The sequence below is a fragment of the Monodelphis domestica genome, chromosome 7, assembly GCF_027887165.1.
Source record: "Monodelphis domestica isolate mMonDom1 chromosome 7, mMonDom1.pri, whole genome shotgun sequence".
NCBI lineage: Eukaryota > Metazoa > Chordata > Mammalia > Didelphimorphia > Didelphidae > Monodelphis > Monodelphis domestica.
In genome coordinates, this window is record NC_077233.1 from 139,630,621 (window position 1) to 139,651,145 (window position 20,525).

Consider the following 20,525-nt stretch of genomic DNA (forward strand, 5'->3'; position numbering starts at 1 on the left):
AACTAAATGAGCTATTGGAGACAACTTCCAGAGCTCTCAGCTCACAGGTCATCATACCACTTTGGAAGAACTGAAACTTGCAGTCACCCAGAACCAGAATGTGGCAATCAGAAAATACTAAAGTTTAAGAGAATGCCCTGTCTTTTACAGAAACAGAGCTCACCTTTAAGATAAAAATGAACATATGTATAAAAGTATAAAAATAACATGGAGCTAAATTACACAGGACTTAGCAGCTTCTAAATTGAAGTATTGGAGGCCTTGGAATATAATATTACAGAGGGCAAAGGGTTAGGTTTACATTCAAGCATCACCTACCTAGAAAAATTCTTTCAAAGAGGAAAATAGTCATTTAATGAAATAGGGGATTTCCAAGCATTCTTGGTAAAAAACCAGACTTGAACACCTTATGTTCAAATATAAGAATACAGAATATAGAAATACAAAAAATCTGATGTTCAAATACAAGACTCAATAGAAGCATAAAAAGGTAAACAGGAAAGAGAAAACTTTTAAGGAACTCAATGAAGTCAAACTATTTACATAGCCTTAAGGGAAGATGATACAAGATGACTCAAGAATTTTATTATTAGAGCACTAAGAAGTATACATAGAAATAGGGTGCAGTAATAAGTTGACTATGATATATTCCCTCCCTCCCCACCCCCCAAAAATCAAGGGGGTAACGAAGAGGATTGCACTGAGAGAAGAGGAGAAGGAGAGGAAGAAAAGGGCAAATCATCTCATCTTAAAAGGTAGGAAAAAAATATTACAGTGGAGAGGAGGTTGAGGATGAGGACAAGAAGGACTTAAATATTACTGTCATTGGAATTGGTTTAGAGGGGGAATAACATCCATACTCAGTTGAGTATAGAAATATATCTTAGCTGGGGGAAACTGGATGGCTCAGGGGATAAAGAATCAGGTCTAGGTACATGAAGTTCTTGGTTCAAATCCGGTCTCAAATATTTCCTAGTGTGTGATCCTGGACAAGTCACTTAACCCCCATTACTTAGCTCTTGCCACTCTTCTGCCTTAGAACTAACACATTGTATTGATTCTAAGAGAGAAGATACGGGTTTTAAATGAAAAAAAAAAAGGAATCTATCTTACCCTATAGAGAAATAGGAAGAAAATAAGAAAAGTGGGAGACTAATAGAAGGGAAGATATTTTGGTGAGGTAATGTTAGAAGCAAAACACTTGTTTTTTTTTTTTTATAGTATTTTATTTGATCATTTCCATGCATTTTTCATTAAAGACAAAGATCATTTTCTTTTCCTCCCTCCCACCCCCCGTGGCCGACGTGTGATTCCACTGGTATCATATGTGTTCTTGACTTGAACCCATTGCCATGTTGTTAGTATTTGCATCAGAGTGTTCGCTCCGAGTCTTTCCTCTGTCATGTCCCCTCAACCATTGTAGTCAGGCAGTTGCTTTTCCTTGGTGTTTCTATTCCCTCAGTTTGTCCTCTGCTTTTGGATAGTGTTTTTTTCTCCTTGATCCCTGCAGATTGTGCAGGGACATTACACCACCACTAATGGAGAAGTCCATTATGTTCGATGATACCACAGTGTGTTTGTCTCTGTGTACAATGTTCTCCTGGTTCTGCTCCTCTCGCTCTGCATCACTTCCTGGAGGTTGTTCCAGTTCACATGGAAATCCTCCACTTTATTATTCCTTTGGGCACAATAGTATTCCATCACCAACATATACCACAATTTGTTCAGCCATTCCCCAATTGATGGGCATCCCTTCATTTTCCAATTTTTGGCCACCACAAAGAGCGCAGCTATGAATATTTTTGTACAAGTCTTTTTGTCCATTATCTCTTTGGGGTACAAACCCAGCAGTGCTAGAAGCAAAACACTTGTGAGAAGGAATAGAATAAAAGAAGAGAAAAAGAGCAGGATCAAAAAGGAAAGATAGGATGGTGGGGAATGTGCAGTTAGGAATCATAACTATGAATGTGAATGGGACGAATTCACTCATAAAATGGAAGCAGATAGCAGAGTGGATTAAAAGCCAGAATACTACTATATGTTGTTTACAAGGAACACATTTGAAGCAGGGAGACACACATAATAAAGGTAAGGGTCTAGAACAGAGGGAATTAATGAAAAAAATGTGAAGGATGATGGCCTACTGATACCAGACCTCAAATTGTAGTATAAGATAGTAGTCATCTAAACAATCTGGGATTGGTTAAGATATAGAATGGCAGATCAATGGAATAGATTAGATATCCAATATTCAATTCTAAAAGACCATATCCATGTAATGTTTGAGAAGCCCAAAGATCTCAATTTCAGAACAAGAACTTACTATTTGACAAAGACTGCTGAGAAAACTGAAAAACAATATAAGGCAGTAACTAGGTACAGAACAACATCTCACACCCTATTCCAAGATAAGGTCAAAATGGAATTTATGAGTAAACAAGAGATAGAGAGCATTATGAGGTATAAACTGAATAATTTTGATTACACTAAATAAATAAAAAAAAACCCTTTACCTTCCCTCTTGGAATCAATACCATATATTGGTTCTAAGGTGGAAGAATGGGAAGGGCTAGGCATTTGAGGTTAAGTGAGTCACCTGTAGTCACACAGCTGGGAAGTGTCTGAGACCAGACTTGAACCCAGGACCTCCTTGTCTCTAGGCTTGGATCTCAATTCACTGAGCCATCTAGCTGCTCCCTTGATTATATAAATTAAAAAAGCATTCGTAAATACAAAACCAAATGAAACCAAGATTAAGAAGGAAGCAACAAAGTGGGAAAATTTTTTGTAGAAAATTTCTTTGACAAAGGTCCTATTTTTCTAATATACCGAGAATGGAATTAAATTTATAAAAATTCAAGTCATTCCTTAATTCACAATGGTCAAAGAATGTGAACAGACAGTTTTCAGATGAAGAAATCAAAGCTATCTATAATATGAACAAATATTCTAAATCACTATTGATGAGAGAAATTAAACTCAAAACAGCTCTTTCTGTATAACAGTGGCAAGTGTCTTCCTTTTTATTCTATAAACTGAGGGCATCAGATTAGATGATTTCACGTGTTTCTCCCTCTCCCTTGTTCTGTCTCCAGTGATCTTGTTTACACTAAGGAGAGATCATAATCTATTGCAAAATCCTTCCATCGGTATTCACTGAGGAACCCAGAGTTTCAATAAATACTTTGACTTCTTCGCTCTTAAGGGCAAGCTGAAATGTGTCTGGGCTGATTTTGGACATTGGGCTACTCTCTATCTCTTCTCTGGGGCTAGATAGCCCTGGAGGATAGGGACCCAATCTACACTAGATGTAGTATACTACTCTCTAAACTCTGCTACTGAGGAGACCAAGTCTGGGGAAATCACTTAAGTTTGGCAGTTCAGTTTAAAGTAAATATAATCCATTTTTCACTTTTCTTTAGATTCCCTGAAAACTACTGGTTTCAATGTGGGCTGTGTGTGTGTGTGTGTGTGTGTGTGTGTGTGTGTGTGTGTGTGTAATAAGTCAAGAATGTCCTAACCTCCATGAGTCTATCAATTGGGGAATGACTAAACAAATTGTGGTATGTGATTGTGATAGGATACTACTATGTTGTAAGAAGTGATGAGTATCCTGAGTAGAAAAACAAACTTGTTAAGAACTACATGAGAGAATGAAGAGGGAAAAGAGTAGAACAAAGAGAACATTATATTCAGTTACAGATTTTATATTTGAAGAATAACTTGTGAATGAAAGAATACCTCTAGAGAATGAACTAAGAAATGGAAACACTAAAGATATAATTACATATTTTGCCTGATGTTACCTGGTTATAGTGAGGAAAAGGAGGAACTGAATGAAAAAAATTAAATACATTAAAAAAAGAAGAATGCCCTGACCTTCAATATGAAACTAGAATCCTCTAGCTAGTTATTACCACACAAACAAAAACCTAGCAAATCACAACATAAAATCAGTGATAGCATTTAATTGAAATAGATATGGAAGGAAAACAAATAATACTAATACTAATAAAGAAATCAGATTCTGGGGCCAAGAAAGTTGAAAAAAATTCATGAGAGGCAAATACAGTTGGACTTCAGGACTCAGAAGCATTCTCCCCCTTGCCATAAATTATACTCCTAACCAGATCCACTGACTTCTACCTCAGAGCTTTCTTTTTCCATATGGAGACTATTTAGAACCCAGACCTGTGCCAGTGAAACATTTCAGTGGGTTGTTATCACAGCTCTCTGCTGTTTGGAAAATTAGCACTGGAACCTAGGGTCTAACAATTTCTCTGGCAAGCTACACAGCCAAAGTGGCTCTTGCCTTTTCCTGCCCCTTTCCTGCCTTTATACCTTATGGCCCACTTCCTTTCTCTGGACACAAAATCAACTACCTGGGTCAGCTGCCACACATCTTTCCTTTTCCTCCTCCTGAATTTCAAGAGTCCTCCCTCAAGCATCCTTCTATAACTGATGTCACCAGGGAGTCAAGAACGGCTTTGTCTTTTTCTTTCTCAGATTTGTTTTTCCTAAATACATTTTGTTTATTATATTTTATTTTAGATGTTTTCATTTCCTTACACCTCTCTGATGCCATCCCTTGAAACACAGACTAAAAAAAGGGGGAAAATAGTTCATGAAAACTAACCAAACCATCAAAAAAGGCATATGATGTCTCTGTTTGATGTTTTGCCAAACATCTGTCTCTAGCCAAGAGAAAGTGTTAAGGATCTTCTGTACTCTTAAAAAACAAAACAGAACTGGAGGAAGTAATTAACAATTGTGGATAGCTGCATACTTTCTTTGTCTTCCCCACCCTAGTTTCTACCTTGCCTGTGGTTTTTTACCATCTTCCTTTTCAATTGGGAGCCCTCAACGTCTTACAAATATGTGTGTTGGGAGAAGGCAGGTATAGCTGGGCACGGTGACTTACATCTCTAATCCTTGCTACTAAGGAAGCTGAGCTTGGGGAAACCACTTGAGTCTGGCGGTTCTGAGCTTCAGTATGGTTAAAGCTGATTGAGTGTTGCACTGCGTGGCAATGATATGGTGAGCCCTCAGGAAGAGGGGATCATTAGACTTCCCATGAAAGAGTGAACTGGGTCAGGTGGGAAACAGAACAAGTTAAGGCTTCTGTGCAGAACAGAAATAGTATTCGACCTATGAGCCCTCCACAACTCCCAACTTCTCTCCTGGGAGAGATGGAGAGGCAATCTGAAGAGCAAAGAAAAGGAAAAAAAAGAAAAGAAAAAAGGAAGACAAAAGAATGCAGGTTCTGGCTTCAGAATGACTGTTCCCCTCCTCTACTTAAGGACCTACAGATCCCTCTTTGGCTTTTGCTAACTTTTTGCTCAACTTTGTCTCAGTGCCTTCTCTCTGCCCATTCATCTACGTAAGAGCGTGGAAGAGTGTTTTAGCATTGAGAATCTGGGAGAATCCATGGAACTCAGGCTCATTGACAGGAATATGGAATTGGCAGTATATGGAATGTAGAGCCTCAACCCAGGTCGAAGAGTTTGAGTCTGCTGATTTTCCCAAGAAGCTTTAGTTTTCCTTTGTCCAAATTGCTTTAATTTGGGAGACGTTTCTCTGGAAATCTCAAGAGAGACAGGTATCTCAGGACAGGTTTTGGACAGAAGTCAGAGGCAAGTGGTAGGGAGACTGGAGGGAATGTGGAAACCATGGATGGCTCATTTCCCAAGGTATAGCCCTGTTTTTCTCTCCCCTCCCAGATTTAAGGGCATTAATCAGACACGTGGTGGTACAGGGTACTTAAGCATTCTAATGGTGCCATGGACCTGGAATCATAAAGACCTGAGTTCAATACAGCCTCAGACATTTACTAGCTTTGAAAACTTGAGCAAGACACTGCTCAGTCTGCCTCAGTTTTGTCATCTGTAAAATGGGGATAATAATAGTATTACCTTCCTGGGTTATTGTGGGAATCAAATGAGATAACATTTTCCCAATGTTATCTAAATGTTAGGAATTAATTATTATTAAGACAGAATCCAAAGGCTGGCTAGAGTCATGTGACTTGAATTTTGAGGCCAGATTCTGTTACTAGCTCACGTAGATGCATATTTTTCCTTCTTTGGATCTCAGTTTTCATATGAGGGGGAAGTGCAGAACCTGTTCAGGCTTTGTTGGCTATAGACACATTTGAAAGTCCAAGAATGTGGTTATGGGTTGGGAAGAAAACAACCTTGGTCCCTGTATGTTAACTTCCATTCACCTACTAAGATTGTGGAAGAGATTTTAGAATTGAGGATCTAGGCCCTAGGTTCTTAGGGGAATCCATGGAATTCAGACCCATTGGCATGAATATGGAATTGAGAGTATACAGAATGTTCACCATGATTGAACAAATCACCCCTCAGAGACCTAAAGATTAATCCTTAGGTCACAAGTTAGTTCAGAAGTCTCTCCTTTATGTCCAAAGAGTTTGAAACTCCCGCAGGAGATGAAAGAGTCTTTTAGAGGACGCAGTGCAGATTAACCCTTATTAAAGAAAGAAGAAAGAACGCTTTCCCCTCACCTTGGCAGGGTTTCTGCTAGATTCATAGTTTCTATGCATTTTTTTCCAAAATTTTCTTTCCAAAAGAGCCAAAGGGTCATTGAATTTGGTGCAGGAAGGTATATAGATAAGCTACCAGATTCTGGTTTGGATTTGAATAGGTGACAATATCTTCTTACAAAAGAAAAAATTTGATTTTTAGGTCCTGTCAGCCTTTTGGGGATGTGTTGTATTTTAGTACCGTCTTGACCCTGCTCACCTCAATCCCACACAAAGACCTTCCGCATTCATTCCATGAGCAAATGTGAGCATGTAAATGAGCCCTGCATTTAGGGGGAAGCTTGAAGTGTCTGTGGTCTGATGGAGGATGGATAAGGACAGCAGTTAAAGAGGCCCTTCTCCAGAGTCATATCCTTAGAGATAGCCTGGGAGGAAAGGACTGCTCTTTTGTAATCTTTAAGAGTGATTAGTTAATTTATCTGTACCATCATTCTTGATATCATCAGGCATGTGGAGCAACACTTGGGCTCCCCCATCACTCACAGGTTCTTAGAAAGCTACTTCAGATGGAGGTCCTTTGGCCATTGCCATCAATTCAAAACTGTAGTTCAGGAACTTCCATATTTGAATTTACTTTTACAAGGTGAGAGGGTGTATTAGTCTATAGAAGAAGACATCTGTTCAAGCAGCCTAGAAAATAAAAGATTAAAAATTAAAGAGAAGAAAAGATTCCTCTATCTATATAAGAGGTGCCTTCACATTAACATGCCACCAGCTGGGAAGAGTATGCATGGAGAGAACATGAGAGACTATACTTAGAGGGCATACACTTAGGGAACACAGGAGGCTAGACTCCATGCGTGAAGAGGCTGCCACTCCAGGAACACTTGGACTGTGGAATTTCTCAGGTCCTCTGGTGATATTGACATATCTTTTGGTCATGTCAGCTTTTTCCATGTTTGTTTACCTTCCATCATCTGCCAGGTTTCATATACTCAGCCTCTTCAGGATCATTCGATGATTTCTGCTTCCATTTCTGAGGGTGTAGTGCTAGCTTTTTCCTGACAATAGCTGAGGGGAGACATAGGTAAACTGCAGAGCTCTAGGAGGGGTTAGGCTCTTAGTGCTCTTCTTCAAACTCTAAGTGGGATACAGGATGAGGATTACATTTATCTACCTTATACAATATTTCTGGTATAGAGGTATGATAGGTTCAGAGCAAAAAGCTGCTTCTTGGCCACTACTCCTTATTGGGGGCTGATTTCTCTAAATTTATATCTCTAGGATTAACTCTTCCCAATAAATGATAGACATGAAAAAGACCTTTCACATAGTGAATAGCAAGTAAACCCACTTTTCCAAACAAATAGCACATAAAAATCTGAGAAGTGATACAGATTAGGATATTCTAGAAAAAACATCCAGAATTCTTTAGAAGCAAGTGAGTTGAGATTTTAACTTATCCTAGGGTGAGGTCCTAATCTTATCTTGGGGAATATTTTCTGAGTTGTCTAGGGAGGCAAGATAAAAATTAGAGAAATGTTGAAGAGCTGGCTTCCTCTCCATTTCTGCAGTTTCTAAAGTCTGTCTTTCTTTTCACGTTGAGTTGGTCCTAAAAAAGAATCTGGAACTACTCTGAGGAAAAATAAGCATGTCTCCCATTTCGAAAGTTCTCATATTAACTTCTCTAGTATTCAGTGTCCTAAAAATATTCTCTCCACTAATTGGAAGAGTTTCATGCTAAGTGCCTTCAGCTTGACTAGAGACTGTGTTACAGAAATATGAAGTAATTGGAATTATACCTTTGACATGGACATTGTACCCCCAAAACTATAGAAGTGTTTCAGGCAAACTATAAGCAGGGAAATTCCTTTGCTCCCTTCTACCCTTGTGACTCCTAACCCAAAAACATCTCATAACTCTGATAAGACCCTGAGAGAATTATCCTCCTTGAATTGTCCTTTAGATGGACAGAGAGATACACCTCCTTGATACCATCAGGTTGTATCTAAAACATCTACCTGTCATGTCCTCTAAACTATGAGGATTACCCTCTATGTCTTCAGGCAAATCTCACCCCTGCCCATGCCTCAGTGCATACCACTGTAGAGTCACATTTTCACCATGGCACAAAGTCACGTCTCCATAAACACCCCAGAAATCATGTCATCTGGGAGAACAACTTTCCCTCCATGCTATTCCCCCTGGGAGGCAGTTTTCCACCTGTGCTGGTCTCCTGGTCATTCTTAACATTACTTTCTAAATCAATAAATTTCTCTTTTTTATTTTTAAGCTAAGTTTTGGAGTCTTTCATACTTGCAAAAGGTTTCCTTCCCAAACTCTAGGGGTTCACCTCAAGCCCCTCACAACATCTTAACCTTTCTGATGCCTTCCAATTTTCCTGGAATTTGGAGAAGAGATATATTTTATTAGCTGAATGATGATATAGTGATACAATTGGATTTTCTTGACTGGACCTCATAAGATGAGTCTTCCTCACTTCAGCCTGAGCACTCTTTCCTCTGTGCCATCCAGGTGCTCTTTTTAGAAAATATTGCACTAAGAGAAGGGTGTCAAAACCAGTACCATATATGTGAGGTCTAAACAGAATATAGCGGATTGATTTCCTAATTCCCCTTGACTATCTTTGTTTTGGTTGTAGGGGCCTCTCATTTATTTATTTTAATAACAAATTCCCACATAAGTTTTCAAAAGTTATATGATCCATATTGTCTCCCTTCCTTCTCCCCTCCCCTCTCCTGGAGCTGACTAACAATCCAGTCTGGGTTGTACATGCATCATCTTGCAAAATATATTTCCATATTATTCATTTTTGTAAGTGAATAGGTCTTATAAAACCAAAACTCCCAAACATATGCTCAAATAAACAAATAATAAATCATGTCTTCATCTGCATTCCTACTGGAACATTTCTTTCTCTGTAGGTAGATAGCATTCCGTTTGATAAGTCCTTCAGAATTGCCCTGGATCATTGTATGCTGTTAGTAGCAAAATCTATCATCACATTTGACTGTCCCACAAAATTTCAGTTACTGTGTATAATGTTCTTCTGGTCTCACTTATTTCACTCTGCATCAGTTCATTTAGGTCTTTCCAGCTTTTTTAAAACACTTACCTACCATCTTAGAATCAATACTGGGTATTGGTTCCAAGGCAGAAGAGTGGTAAGGGCTAGGCAATGGGGGTTAAGTGACTTGCCCAGGATCACATAGCTAGGAAGTATCTGAGGCCAGATTTGAACCCAGGACCTCCCATCTCTGAGCCTGATTCTCAATTCACTGAGCTACCCTGCTTCCCCCTCCAGCTTTTTCTGAAACCATCCATTTCATCATTCCTTATAGCACAATAGTATTCCAGCACCATCATATGCCACAATTAGTTCAGCCATTCCTCAATTGATGGACATTCCTTTAGTTTCCAGTTCTTTGCCACCACAAAAAAAGAGCAGTGATAATATTTTTGTACAAACAGGGCTTTCCCCATTTTAAAAAATCTCTTTGGGAAACAGACCAAGTAGTGGTATTACTGGATCAAAAGATATACATTCTTCTATAGCTCTTTTGGCATAATTTCAGTTGCTCTCCAGAATGGTTGGATCAGTTCCCAACTCCATCAACAATACATTAGTGTCCCAGTTTTGTAGGGGTCTCTCAATTAGAGACACTCGGAGTGCAAAGAGAATCAGTAGGAGGACAAAGATGGGAGAAGAAAAGATAGGAACACAGAGAGACTATCTGGAGCAATCTGACCTCTCAATGTGAGTTCTACTTTCATTTCCTTCCCCTCCATCACCTCTCTACCCCCAGAGGAGAGTTGGAACCTCTTTGGCTTCCTCTCCCTTTCCCACTTCCTGCCCTTAGGCTTTAAGTAGGATGCTGACTGAAGGGGAGGACAGAGCTGGAGAACCTGGTCATGGTAAAGATCCTACCTCCATCTTAGACTTTGGCAACTAGACCCTTGCACCCCAAACCTCAGCCCTGTATATAGCAGAGATGTTGGCTTGGCGGTGTCTTCTCTATCCCCAACTCTGGTCCCCAGGCCTCTTCTCTGCTGACTTTAGTCTCTGACCTTCTCTCTCTCTCCCTCCAGATGTTTACTCTGCTGCTCCTGTCCCTTCCCCTCTTGGGGAACTCAATTCCAATGATTCAAGGTGAGTTATGACCCCTTATAGCCCTTTCTTTACAATTTCCCACTGTAAAGCCCTGTGGGACTCCCAAGGGGAATAGCCCCTGGCAATCGGAGGAGAATGGTTCAAGTCTCCCTTGGGCTATCTGTTATAGACAGAGCAGGTTAGTGGGGGGAAGACACCTGATTTTATCCTGGATTGCAGCCTAATATAATAATAAGAATGGTGACTCTGGAGTTAAGAAAGATGGCAAGTGTTATTTACTGGCTAATTGACCATTCTCATTTAATCTTTATGAGCCTTAATTTCAGCATCTCTAAAATGGGAACAATGTTACCTGTAGTACTTTTGAGAGGGTCGTTGTCAGCAAATATGAGGTAATATTTGTTGTTCAGTTGTGTCTGACTCTTTGTGACCCCATTTGAGGTCTTCTTGGCAAAGATACTGGAGAGGTTTACCATTTCTTCTCCAGCTCATTCCACAGAAGAGGAAACTGAAGATGAACAGATGACATGACTTGTCCCACATCACACAGCTAGTAAGTGTGTGAGGCCTGATTTAAGCTCAGGTCTATGAGTCTTCCTGACTTCAGGTAGGGCACTATATCCACTCAGTCACCATGGTGTAATATACCTTAATACATAAGTAAAAATGAGGATTTTATATATAATATGTACACACATCATTTTATAAATATTTAAGTGATATTGAAATCTCAGTCATCATCAACAATGTTATTGCTTTTGTCTGATTCTTGTAATCTCTTTTTGATGAAATTCAGATAGAAATGGTTCAAAGTCAAGTCTCTATTTTGGAGTATTCCATGTCAGACTCTTACTGGCAGTATGACTCTGGATAAGTCACTGCGCATCTCAGTTTCCTCATCTATTAAATGGAAATAATGACAGCACCCAGATCACATGGTTGTTGTGAACATCAAATGAGATAACATATGTACAATGTTTTGTAAACATCATATGACTAAGTACAAGCTATTATTAGTCATTATTATTATTCTGTTAAATTTTCTATGGGCTACTGTAAAGTGGATAAAATGATTCTTGCAATTGAATTAGAATCCTGGTGTGTAAGCTCAGTATCTTTGTGATAAAATCAGTAGCAGACAAAATGACAAGGATCACCTATATCTCATTGTGTTGTCGCAAGGTGTTATTTTTTTTCCTGGCAGATCTCTACATTTCGAAGACTTCATTCTTTAAGGGTTGTAGATGATAAGTAATTGGTATTGGTATATTTCATGTCAAAATGATATCATTGTGTTGATGATAATGAGAGGTGATGATGATGACAGCCATGGCATAGTGGATAGAGAACTGGCCTCAGAGCCAGAAAGACCTGGGATTCAAGTCCTGCCTCTGTCGTATACTGGCAGTATAACCCTGGGCGAGTCACTTGACCACTCAGACCCCTGGGCAACTCTCTGTTGCAGAGAAGATGCTTACTTGCTCTTGAAGATGGAATTTCTATACAAAGAAAACCACTAGTCACTATTAGTACTGTTTTTAGAGGGGGTGTCTTTCTGACCATGGTAGTGAACCTGAGGGAATGGAGATTGTCATTGAAATCTTGCAAGATCTGAATGCCTGGGACCATTGGTGTGGGTCTCTTTGCATAGTCACCTTCCTCTCTGCCCAGACAGGGAACAGGTTGGCATTGTTGGGGGTGTGGAGACCAGAGAATGGGAGTTTCCATGGCAGGTCTCCATGAGACTGTTTAACACCACAAACAAATCCTGGATGCATCGTTGTGGTGGTTCCCTCATTGGACTCCGGTGGGTCCTGACTGCTGCCCACTGCATTAAGAAGTGAGTTCCCTCCTTCCTCCTCGGCTCGGTGGGCATGGACAATCCTCAGGGTGGGAAAGGTGGAAGTGGGCAGAGGCATTGACCTGGGAGTCATTTTTGAGTCTAGACTGGTGCCCATTTATGGTGTGATTGAATCATTTTCTTTCCTTTGTTGGCCTTTGGCTTCCTAGTCTATAAAGTGAAGTATTAGTCCCTACCTTAGCTTTTTCACTTGGCTCTATTGAATGCCCAGGCACATGTAGGATTATTACTATAATTAAGAGAAAAGCCCAAGGGAAAGAGGCAATGAGTGGGAGAGATTTCCTCCCATTGTGGTTATGGGTGAATATGGGAGGCCCAGGGAAGATCCATCCCCAGATCCAGGGTGGTGGGTTATAGGGGATCAGTATGGAAGCCTGAGCCTACTCAATTTAGCATAGCATCCCAGACTCCCAGGGCCTCTCAGACTCAGCTGCCTCTAAGGAATACTTGTTTCCCTCTTCTCCAGAACGCGACCAGAGCCCACAAACTATATGATAAATTTGAGACAACAGTATCTGTACAAAGGAGACAGGCTTTGGCCTGTGGAGAAGATTATCATCCATCCAAACTACGTTAAATTTAATGTAGGGGCAGATATTGCCCTGTTAAAGCTGAAGTTCCCAGTAACTATCTCCCAAAATGTCAAAATCATCCGCCTCCCTGCTGCCTCACAAAAGTTCACCCCAGAAATGGAGTGCTGGGTGACTGGCTGGGGGAATATCAAATTTAAAGGTAAGCAATGGGAATGGCACTGAATCCTGTGGGCATCTTGGATTTCCCAGTGTCAGTTAAGGGGTAAGGGCTAGAGCTGGGGAATCCCAAAGCTTGGTAGATGCTTTCTTTACCAAGAAAAACTAAAAATAAATTTCGCCCTCATTCTTATGTAGGAGAGATTCTTTGGATCGATGTTCCATCCCAACTCCCTTGGCCTGGCTGCTCAGTGTGACTGAGTTTAGAAACCTTTTGGCCTAGCCTGGTGGGTCTGCCTCATCAGTGGTAGTAAGAGCACTAGATTGACAATCAAGGCCCAATCCCAGCCTTTCTCCTTTCTAACTTTATATCCTTAGAAGAGCCATTGTCCTTTTCTGGAGTTTCCTTCCTTTGTAAAATGAAGGGGCTGGACTAGGTGATTTTCATCTCTTTTAGCTCTTAATCTTATGACTTTGATCATTAAAAACTTGACTCCTGGGTACCAATTCCCTTGCTCAGTTTCAGTGTAATCTCTTTGATTTCTACTTGTTCACCTTTACTCATCCTATCCAGTTAGAGACTGATGATCCAATGGCTCCATCTGTGTCTTTGACACAGTGGGACTGCTGCCTCCTCCATCTAACCCTGAGCAAGTCTCAACTCTCCCCCTGAGCCTAGGCACCCAGCTATGCAGGACTGAGAAGTGGCTCCCAGAATCTCTGATTTCTTTTTTAGCATCTAGTTCTTAACACACTACACTGTTTTCCAGAACTAGCTGAAATGCTGCAGTCTTTTCCCTCTACAGTGCCTCTGCCACGTCCCTACAGCTTGAGAAAGGTGCAGGTCCCTGTGATGAATAGCACTGCCTGTGACAAGCTATACCATAAAGGATCCAACGTTAGTCCTTCCGTTAAGATAATTTTTGACGACATGCTATGTGCTGGTGAAACTAACAAGGGCTCATGCCAGGTGAGCATTTCTCTGATTCCTCCTTTCTTCCTCAGAGTTCAGATTTGATCCAAGGGTTCTTCCTCATACCTGGGTACCCTCTATCACTTGGACCACACTAACAGACTCTCCTTTATTTTTCTAGGGTGACTCTGGTGGAGCCCTGGTCTGTAATGTGATGGGCGAGTGGCTTCAGGCTGGGGTTGTGAGCTGGGCAATAGGCTGTGGCTTAGTCAACAGGCCTTCAGTTTATGCTCGAGTCAGTGCTTATGTGAAATGGATTAATGATCAAATGAAATGATTCTGTGACCTAATTTTTAAAAATCTTCTTACCTCACATCTATTCCACTCACAATCTGAGGCCCCATGCTCTATATTGGAAAAGGAATCAAACCCTGCTTGTTATTTTCTTCCTCCACATCCTCACTGGACCCACGACTACTTTGAGGCCAGGCTTCTCCAAATTCCTCCTTGAGAGACCCATCTTATTTTGCCTTTCTCAGTGACCTAGAAGCAGCATGATGGGGGTCAGAGCTCTGGACTGGGATTAAGAATCCTGGGTCCCAGTAGGACTGCTTGAATTATCTAGCCTTGTCCTTTTACCTGTTGGGGCTTCATTTTTTCCCTCTGTAAAGTATACAACATGGAGGTAGAGCTCTTCTTGCTCTGTTATTCTGTGGTTCTCAATTTCCCCATTTTTTGACATCTAAGGCATTGAGAGGGTGATAGAGAAGGTGGGGAAAGGAAAGAGAGAGGAAGGGAGATTTTTATGTAGAACAGTTCTCATATCTCATTAAACTGTGCAAATTTCTCTTGGTGTGAATACAGTGATTTAAAAAAATCTTTGTCTGTGGTCAAGGGATTTGGTATCATATGGAAAGGTTTGGAAGTTACTAAGAGTATTTGGGGAATGCTATTGGGAGTAGTTTTCAACTTCATATGAAGACATTTTTTTTTGAAAGAAAATTTGAAGGAAAATTTCCCAACAGTCACAGCTGTTCAAAACTGGAAAAGGGCTGTTTTATCCTAGGTAGCATTTTCTGGCACTGAAAGTCTGCAATGAGAGACTGGATGACCACTTGGAGACTGTAGAGAGATTCCTGCTCCAAGCAGGAGGGGACTAGATGCCACTTAATACCTGGGAGACCTTGGGAAAGTCACTTTGCTTCTCTGAGTATCCTCACTTACCTTGTTTGTAAAACGGGGTTCGTAGACTTGATGCTATCCAACGTTCCTACTAGTTCAAACTCTGTTCCAGTTCTGAGTACTAGAGTTCCAAAGGTTAAAGTGGTGTCTCTAGTCTACAGAATACCTTCCACCAATTGGGAATGGCTCACTCATATGCTTCACATTTGAGGCTCCATTTGACAGCCCTATCCATTCAGGAAGAAAATTGGTTCCAAATGTTCTATTCCTGTTAATGACACAATTGAGTAGGAAGGGACCAAAGAAGTTACCTAGTCTAACTCATACCTGAAAGGAATTCCCCTTGTGACATACTTCACAAGTCTGTCTTTGCTTGGACCTCTTGAATGGCTCCAATTATTAGGAAGTTTTTCCTGACTGTATGTTGTTTATTGTTATTCAGTCCTTTTTCAGTCTTGTCCAACACTTCATGCTTCCTTTTGGGATTTTCTTGACAAAGATATTGGAATGGTTTGCTATTTTCTTCCCCAGCTCACTTTACAGAAGAGAAAATGAGGCAAATAGGGTTAAGTGCCTTGTCCAGAGTCACCTAACTAGTAAGTGTATGAAGTCAGATTTGAACTCAGGAAGATGAGTAATGGTGCTCTATCCACTGAGTCACAGAGTGGGCCCTGGCATCAAGCCTAAACTTCCTTCTGTGTAATTTCTCCAAATCAGGTCTTCTTTTCCTTTTGATTGATTCTCATATTACAGAATCCAGGCCCATAACCGTTCTTGTTATTCTTCTTTAAATACTCTCCAACTTATTTATGTACTGTAGTGTCCAGAATTAGAAAATATTCTCCAAATATGGTTTGATTGGGACAGAGCTCAGAGGAATAAGCCAAGACCACAAACATTTCTTAAGTGCTTACTATGCCCCAGAGATTTCCAGAGATAAAAATAGAAGCAAAAAGAAAGTCAGTGTGTGTTCTTGAGAAATGTATATTATAATAGTGGAAGACAAGAGAGAAAAGAAAATTGGAGGAATTAGAGAGGTCCCAGTATGCCGGCATGGTAGAGAAAAAAGTCTGAAGCATCAAGAGTGGGGCTCAGAAAAATGCAAGAATGAACATGACTGTCCTGAGCTCTCTTTCTTTTCTTACCCCCACCCCCCAAACCCTCATCTTCTGTCTTGGAATCAATATCGTGTATTGGTTCCAAGGCAGAAGAGTGGTAAGGGCTAGGCAATGGGGGTCAAGTGACTTGTCCAGAGTCACACAGCTCAACAAGAAGACAGACAAGAAGATGCCCACCTTCTGCAATTCTGACTGGGGTTTACATTTGAAGAGGGCTCCCTGTCTCATCACACACAAACACAATTTAACTATCAAACTTTATGGCAGGCCTTCAAGGTAGGACTGAGAGAGCTTCATTGGCAGTACAATATCTTCTTGGCATTCCTCACCTTACATTGAATAATAGGTGGTCTTCCTGCTTCCCCCAACTGTGTCTTTCTACAAAAGGGACTTTGATCCTCAGAGAAAGAGGAAGCCAGATTGCTCTTGATTAGACTTAGGTGCAATCTTTCTCTGCTTAAAAATCCCATCCTTGAGCTTCACCAAGAAAGGCTGGGGTTTCAGTAAGTTTTTTGACTTCTTTTCCCATAAGGCCAGGTTCAGGTGCGTCTGGGCCAGTTTTGGATACCGGGCTACTCTTATGAAAAATTTAACACTAGCCTGTATCCCTTTCTTTGGCAGATCAAGACAAAGATTGAATTTTAAAAAGGGAGAGTTTTGATGTTAAGTCTGAAGTTACAACTCAGGCCACTCCACTCTGAATTAAGAATGCAGACAAACTTGTTTAACTGTAAACAACCTCTAAGAGAGTGAGTAGAGGAAAGATTGTGGGGTAGAAAGGAGGGGACGTGTGCTATCCTCAGCCATGGGAAGGGTCTCCCGACTCCTGGGGTCTAGAAGGCCCTTCCTTGTCTCTTGGCTCTCACCCAGAGTGAGGTTGGAGTCCTCCAATCTAAGGGGATTTGGAAAGGGACCTTCTGAAGGGAAAGTGAGGCCTTTTTGCCTGGGAATCCAGAGTGAGAATGTGTACTTAGGCCTGGTTATCAGCTCTCCACTTTTTTGGCCTAACTCTTGGAGGAGACTTGTGAAGGGAAGTGGCTAGAGGCCTTTTCTTTTTTGGGCTGCTTTTTATTATTTAATAAATAATTATAAATCAAGATACAGTTTCCAGAACTTTTAATCTTAACACTAACTATATTTGCTGAGGCTAGATAGCCCTGGGGAATATGGATCCAGTTTATACTAGAATGAACTCAGTTTTAACTAAATATAATCCATGCTTTTGCTTTACTCTGGAGTCTCTGAGAACTTCTGCATTCAATGTGGGTTCCTTTTTTAAAAAATCCTTTATTTTTTAAAGTAAGGGTAACTCAAGAATATCTTAACCTTCAATGAAAAACCAGGAACCTTTAGCTGTTGTCATTGTTAAAGCTCTCCATGGGGTTTTCTTTGCAAGGATACCAGAATGATCTGCCATTTCCTTCTCATGTGGATCTTTTTGTTAGGCAATCAGAGGTTAAGTGACTTGCCCAGGGTCACACATTTAGAAAGTATCTGGGGCTGGATTTTAACCCAGATCTATCTAACTCCAGGCACAGTGCTCTTAACTATGGAAACACACATGGCTCCTTCTGCAGCTACTTGGTTATTAAAATAATAACAAAAATATCTAGGCAAATCACAGCAAACAATATGTGAAAGCATTTAATTGGAACAGAAATAGAAGGAGATGAACAATAATAAAAAGGAGAGAATATATGGCCAAGAAAAATCATGAAAGGCAATTGTTGATGAGCATAATTATAGAAGGTAAAACATGGACATTTTATGAGGTAAAGGAGTTTCAACTATTCCTGGATAAAAATCCATAAGTCAGCAGAAATTTTGTTCTATAAGAAACATATGAAGGTAACAAAACATGAATCATAAGTAATTCAAAAGATCAAATTGATTCCTGCATGGGAAAATGTCATTGATTGCCTCCTGGGAATAGCATCATTGCCATTTTTGAAGGGGCATGTATGGATAGAAGACTTGAGGTTGAATTGAATGTGATGTAATGAGCTGAAAGAGTAGTGGAATAGACTAAGTGGAGGTAGGGTAGAATGGCTATCTCATTTGGATGAGGAATGAGTGGAGGAACTGCCATGGTGAAGGGGAGGAGAAAGTGGAAGGATGGTAGTACTTGAACTATATTCTCATCAGACCTGGGATAAAGAGAGAAAAACATATCCATTTAGAAGGGTAAAAATCTTCTTAACTGTACAGAAAAACAGGAGAAAAGGGAGATGGCATAAAGGAGGGCCTGGGATTCCCCTTGGGGGACTGAGGGAATAAAAGAAGGAAGGCTGTGTAAAGAGAAAGGAAGGTAAGGGGATAAAACAAGGGAGGGAAGGGAAGGATATTTAGAGGGGAGTACATATCAAGAGGTAGGGGGGATTAAGAGGCAGTCCTAGAGATGGGAGGTCCTAGGTTCAAATTTGGCTTCAGACACTTCCTAGCTGTGTGACCCTGGGTAAGTCACTTGACCCCCATTGCCTAGCCCTTACTACTCTTTTGCCTTGGAACCAATACATATTAGGCTCCAAGACAGAAGGTAAGGCCATATATATAAAAAAGAGGTAGGGAGTTAAGGTGAGGGGAATAAGGGAAAGACTCTTAGGGCAAGATGGGGGAGGGATTTTTAGAATCAAAGCCATATCAAGAAGTAGGAGGACATGGTTGGGGTGATAAAGAAGGGATTTTTGGAAAGATAGATAGAATAAGAATTAAAAGGTAAGAGGAAAAGGAGAAAGGAAGCATCTTTGGAAAGGTAGGCCAATTTGGAATGAGGAAGGTGAAGAACTAGGAGAGGATAAGGAAGGATTTTGGGAAAGGGGTATGAATTGGAGAGAAATGGGTCAAAGGCAATTGGACATTAGAGGAGAGATAAAGTGGAAAGAAAAGAAGGGACACACTGAAGAGGAATGGAGTAGATGGAAATGCAGTTAGTAGCTATGATATTGAATGTAAATATGCTGAATTCACCCATGGGAACTAAACAAATAACAGAAAGGATTAAAACCCGGGCCCTGACAATGTGTTAAATATTTACAAAAACACATTGAAAATGGGAGACACACATAGAATGAAGGTGAGGGGCTGGAGCAGAATATATTATGCCTCAGTTGATCTAGAGAATGTGGAGGTAGCATTCATGATCTCTGACAGAGTTAGGTGTAAAATGGATATAATTGGAAAGGATGAATAGAGTGAGTATATTATGTTGTGTGTGTGGGCAAAGACTATAGATAATGAAACATTATTAATATTGGACCTGTAATGACTAAGTGTCACAGTATCCAGATTTTTAAAGGAAAAACTAAATAAGATATATATGGGAATAGATACCACAATAATAATAGTGAGATATTTTAATTCCCCCCCTTCACAATAGAAAAATATAACCAAAAATAAATAAGAAAGAATTTTAGGAGATGAATAGAACTTTTGATAAGTTAATTATTATAGATATCTGGGTAGTCCCCACATACCTGCATGACTAGTAGATCTAAACCTGAGCACACACATAATCCAGATATACTTTCTGGTGGGACAACAATGGTTTAGAGAGCCTAAATATTCTGCAAAAATCTTAGTTTAACACTCATCATACTACAGAGGTAATCCTGCATTCCTGAGGGATTGTAGCATTGGAACAAATGTTCCGCGAAGCATGACCAAGTTGGAAAGACATGGTTTTGGAAAGATTATGGTAATGGCAACAGATTGTGCTGGCTGTCTGAGGACCAGATTTAGTTAAATATGGTCCTGATAATATGTTAACTGAGAACTAGACTGGTGGTTAAGTTGATCAAATTAAATGCTGATAGGAACATGCAGAAGTACACCTAATATTACTTTGCTACAACAACTAAGAATTGTTTTTTTTAGAAAGCAAGATGGAAATATATATTAGGAGTTGTAAAGCTTCTGATTCTTATTGACCTTGGAATTCCACTACTAGGATTGAGAAGGTAAAAGAAGCTGTGTATGTATGAAAACATTAATGGAAGCTTTGTTTGTAATGATAAAATAATTGGAAATAACACAAATGCAATAATTGGGAGGAATAGCTGAAGAGATTGTGATATTTGAATGTAATGGACTGTATTATGGTATTAGAAATGACAAATATTACAAATA

General features: G+C 40.1%; 1 protein-coding gene across 2 annotated transcripts in view; it reads left to right on the forward strand.

Annotated features, from left to right (window-relative positions):
- LOC130455522 (tryptase beta-2-like) overlaps positions 1-20,525 on the forward strand; it is a 50,157-nt gene that overhangs the window by 8,746 nt on the left and 20,886 nt on the right. Inside the window, exons 1-5 of one of the 2 annotated variants that reach the window (XM_056805695.1) lie at positions 10,404-10,441; positions 10,616-10,676; positions 12,309-12,477; positions 12,965-13,230; positions 13,994-14,157. In XM_056805695.1, coding sequence (XP_056661673.1) covers positions 10,439-10,441; positions 10,616-10,676; positions 12,309-12,477; positions 12,965-13,230; positions 13,994-14,157 — 663 coding nt within the window. In that variant the 5' untranslated portion in view covers positions 10,404-10,438. Of the gene's footprint in view, positions 1-10,403; positions 10,442-10,615; positions 10,677-12,308; positions 12,478-12,964; positions 13,231-13,993; positions 14,158-20,525 lie in introns of those variants that run through there. The other variant, XM_056805696.1, reaches the window with a different exon arrangement.